The sequence below is a fragment of the Theobroma cacao genome, chromosome 8 (genome assembly GCF_000208745.1).
Source record: "Theobroma cacao cultivar B97-61/B2 chromosome 8, Criollo_cocoa_genome_V2, whole genome shotgun sequence".
In the NCBI taxonomy this organism is placed as follows: Eukaryota; Viridiplantae; Streptophyta; class Magnoliopsida; order Malvales; family Malvaceae; genus Theobroma; species Theobroma cacao.
In genome coordinates, this window is record NC_030857.1 from 15,470,997 (window position 1) to 15,475,408 (window position 4,412).

General features: G+C 33.6%; 1 protein-coding gene across 2 annotated transcripts in view; it reads right to left on the reverse strand.

Moving 5' to 3' along the window:
* LOC18592922 overlaps positions 295 to 4,412 on the reverse strand; it is a 4,961-nt gene continuing 843 nt past the window's right edge. Inside the window, exons 2-3 of one of the 2 annotated variants that reach the window (XR_001929018.1) lie at positions 800 to 977; positions 295 to 685 (exon numbers count right to left, since the gene is read on the reverse strand). Coding sequence is in view for 1 of the 2 variants with exons in the window: in XM_018125671.1 (XP_017981160.1) it covers positions 516 to 685; positions 800 to 932 (303 nt within the window). In the remaining variant the exon portion in view is untranslated. Of the gene's footprint in view, positions 686 to 799; positions 1,093 to 4,412 lie in introns of those variants that run through there. The other variant, XM_018125671.1, reaches the window with a different exon arrangement.

Sequence of the window (4,412 nt, forward strand, 5' to 3'; positions counted from 1 at the left end):
GAAAACGAGTATCTACAACACATCAGTACAATAGCTCCTCACTCACTACAGATCATAACAAACCAAAAAGAAAAAGAAAAAACAAAGTAACCACAAAATGCAATATCACACTCTAATTTTTTTGATTCAAAAAGAAAGATATATATCCAAACCACATACCTTTTTGTACAAACCTTTCAGTGAATGCAATGTAACCAAGAATAAAGTAATTTGCTATTCAATTTTTGTTCTCAGCCTATAAATAGAGAAGCACCATAACTATCCAAAAGGTACCAAATACAACATCCAAAATCAAGAGAAAGATGAATTAGCACCACATCAGAATGAAGCTCAAGTATGTACGACATGACAAACAATGCTAGGCACTTATGAAATAACTTAAAACTTACAATCACTTTAACCGTTCTTCTTACAAACAATTGTACCACCTATCTTTTCTGAATGAATACAATGGTCAACCAATTTTCAATGCAACAAGTAAAAATTTTACACTTGCTTACTTGTCATAATAAATATCAATAATAGGGAAATGAGACTAGGTCACTTGTGTCATAGCGGCGTGACCTAAGGTGACCAATGCTATCCAATGTTGCCCCAAAAAACCTTTGACTGTACTCATAATTGGTACCATTGAAATGTGATCCATACTCATTAGAGTGGTGAGATACACCAGGGGGAGGCAACACTAGATGAAAATCAAGCATTTTAGCAATCATAAAACTTAATAAGCCAATCAAGTGACACTATCTAACAAAAAGCAAGAAGATAATAGTGGAAACAAAGAAAGAAGACATCTTACCTTGGGAGTAATGCAAAGGATTATCTGGAATCCTACAAGGGGTTGATAACCTCATTGGTTGCTGAGAGATTTCCATGTGGTTAACTGTTCCAGGGTAATGCCTCAACTTATGGGATGAATTTGATGTAGGCATGGCTGCATTTGGATGATTCTGCGAAGCCTTGTCTTGCCCAGAAATCTATGAAGGAATTCAGTCAAAATTACATGCCTATACAAGCCCAAAACTAAAAGATTATGACTCTATGGTAAAGGTTTATCATTCCATTTATCCAACTGTCAATTTGTGTAACCAAATTTGACATGTAATTATACAAAATAAGACTAACAAAGCCAAAATTCTATTCAAAAATTTGAAAAACCCAATTAACAAAATCTTAACATAATAGATGATAAACAACCATTCTTATAGACTCATCATAGATTTCAAGGTTCGATTGTAGAGAGTAACAAGGCCAGAAAAAAGCCTCACAGCATACTCAGCAATCTCCTCAATTTCGTATTCAACAAAGGCAAAACCTTTAGGCTTATCAGTTTTCTTGTCTTGACGAATGTACAAATCCACCACTCTCCCTGCTTGAATAAGAATATCGTACAGAACTCTATCGCTTACCTTCTCATCCAAATTACCTTGGCTCCAAAAAAAAAAATAACAATAATAAATTTTTTTTCATATTTTAAATAAATCCCAATTTGAACTCTAAACAGATCCAATTCTTTTGATAAATAAATAGCATATAAAAATTGTTCTTAAAAAGCCAAAGAACTAACTTATGTAGACATTGTAACTAGAATTCCCCACCATTTAAGTGGAAAAGCAACGACCTGCGATGATATATTCTTTCTTTCTTTCTTAAACATATAAATAAAGAAATATTGAAGCACTTTCAATGGAAAAAGGAAACCAATGGTGAAATGTATTAGAACTTACAATTCCTATATTATTGTGAAGTTGACTATACTCATTATGCAGTCATGTTGGTTTGGCTAGATTGCTTTATTTCAACGTCTGTACAATACATAGTTGCGTAAAATATTAAAAAAAAAAGTAAAATATCTAGACAGTTTTAAATTTTGATCAAAACTACACAGAGTTCATTGGTTTGAGAAGGTCAAAATTCCTCGACAGTCCCTATACTTATGCATTTTCTTCATTTTACTCTTTCTATTCAAATCGCAATAATTTAGTCCATTGATTTTGAGAATTGCTTCAATTTAATTTCTTTAACATTTTCTTTTTGAAATTACCCTTCACAGAGCTGATATCATTGTTGACATGATGCTGACATAACACCGCTTACTGACATGGCATGTGAGGTGGATTGGGAATGTTGATGTGGTAGTGTCATATCATTTTGAGATGTTGATGTGGCAGTGTCATATCACTTTGACACGCTGATTTGGTAGTGCCATGTGGCACTAACATGCTGATGTAGATATGCCATGTGGCATGTCAGGGAGGGCATCACATGTCACATTCTTCTTTAACACCCATCCATGTCATGCCATATGGCATGTTTAGAGGGTGACACATGGCATGACAAGAAAGCAACACGTGTTTGACCTAGCATATGAAGTGGACTAGAAATGCTGACGTGACATGTGAAGTGGACTAGAAATGATGATAAGGTAATGTCATATCACTTTGAAATACTAATGTGGCAATTCCATATTACTTTGACATGCTAATGTGACAGTGCCACATGGCACTAACATACTGATCTAGATATGCCATGTGACATGTTAGGGAAAGCATCATGTGTCATGCTCTCTTTCAACACCCATCCACGTCATGCCACATGTCATGTTCAAAGGGTGATACATGGCATGACAAGAAAACGACATGTGTATCTTCTTTGTTTTCTTAAAAAATATTGTATGCTTGTTGAGTTTCAAAGCCAAAATCTCATGCAAGCGTGACAAACTCCTTACCACTTACTCTAAGCCTTTGCCTTTAATTATATATTGTTTTTGTTTCATTTTTTCTTTTCTTTCCTTTTTTCTCTTTTTTTCTTCCTTTTTTTCTTTCTCTCTCTCTCCTCTCACCTTCTCCTTTAAGGATCGATCCTTAATCATCAAACTTCATCCCCAAGTGTTCGTCGATAATCACTGATCACGATCATGGCATGGCATGTTCGGTGATCGTCGATTTTCGATTGACGATCGACAATCAACGACGACATCTTGTGACTAACGATCGATCTTTAAAAGAAAAAGTGAAAAGAGAGAGAAAGGAAAATAAAGAAAAAGGAAAAAGAGGAAAGAAAAGAAGAAAAGATATATAAGCAATATATAAACAAAGGTAAGGGTTTAGAGTAAGTGGTCAAGAGCTTGTTGTGCAAGTACATAATATTTTTAGAGAAAACAAGAAAGAGACATGTGTCACTCTTTTGTCATACCATGTGTCACCCTCTAGTACATGTCACTCTTTTGTCATACCATGTGACACCCTCTAGATATGCCATGTGGCATGACATGGATGAGTGTTGAAAGAGAGTGTGACATGTGGTGCCCTCATTTGTCGTAACATGAAAGTCTGCGAACTCGACCGCTAGACGTGAAAGAAACTAGGAGTCACCACTAATCTTTTTTGTCTAGGTGCGATTGGTCACCTAATTGTTCTTCTCGACGAAGTCTTAATATTGATTTTAGATTCGTTTAAAGAACAAGACTCAATCTACGTATTTCAGAGTTAGGGTTTGAGAGTACAACTACGCACGGGGAAATATTAGCACCCTTGTGACGCCTATTCCACATACGGTACCATCTAATCATATGCTATCCTATAGAAGCCTTAATTTTTAAATTTATTTCATTATGTTTCCTTAATCATTATTTATTTATTTTATTAAATTAGGTTACAACTAACTCTTGTGTCGTGCATATGATGCAATCGTGAAATGTATGGTGTAAACATTGATAACATGTCGAATGGAACCCTTTTATTGATATTATTCCCTATATATGCTTATTATACTTGTGGGGCTCAAGGATAACAGCTCACTTAGGGATTTACTCAAGAAAGCTTGTCTTCGCAAGTTTACCAAGTAAATCCCATCACTAGAATAGTCATTTGCAAGTAAAAACAATATTTTCATGAATGCAGATCCTAATACAAGCCAAAGCCTTTTATTAAGGACATCATCCGAGCCCTCCCATCATACTGGTGGGACTAGAATGTATCTTTTTACCTATGAAATTTTTTGAAAGAACTCGCCTTAACAAGCTCTCTCAAAAAGTCTCATCATTGTGGCTTAGACTTGCATGTACAATACTTGTACGTGCCATGATGTTTAAATGATGCAATGATAATGTTTGATATACTTATAAATTTCAATTATATCTTTTTCAATCTTCCTATAATTCTTTTATTAATTCTTTGAAATCTCTCTATTTTTTGATATTTCATTTTTTATATGTATATATACCCTAAATAAATATTTTATTATTTATTATTATTATTATTATCTCTACCTAATTACTCTTTTGAATTCAAGTATTTATCTATTTTTTTATAAATGTTTACTTTTTACCTACATCTATATTTTTTATAACCAAATATTCTATTCTACTATTGTCATTATTATTTATCTATATATATATATATATATATATA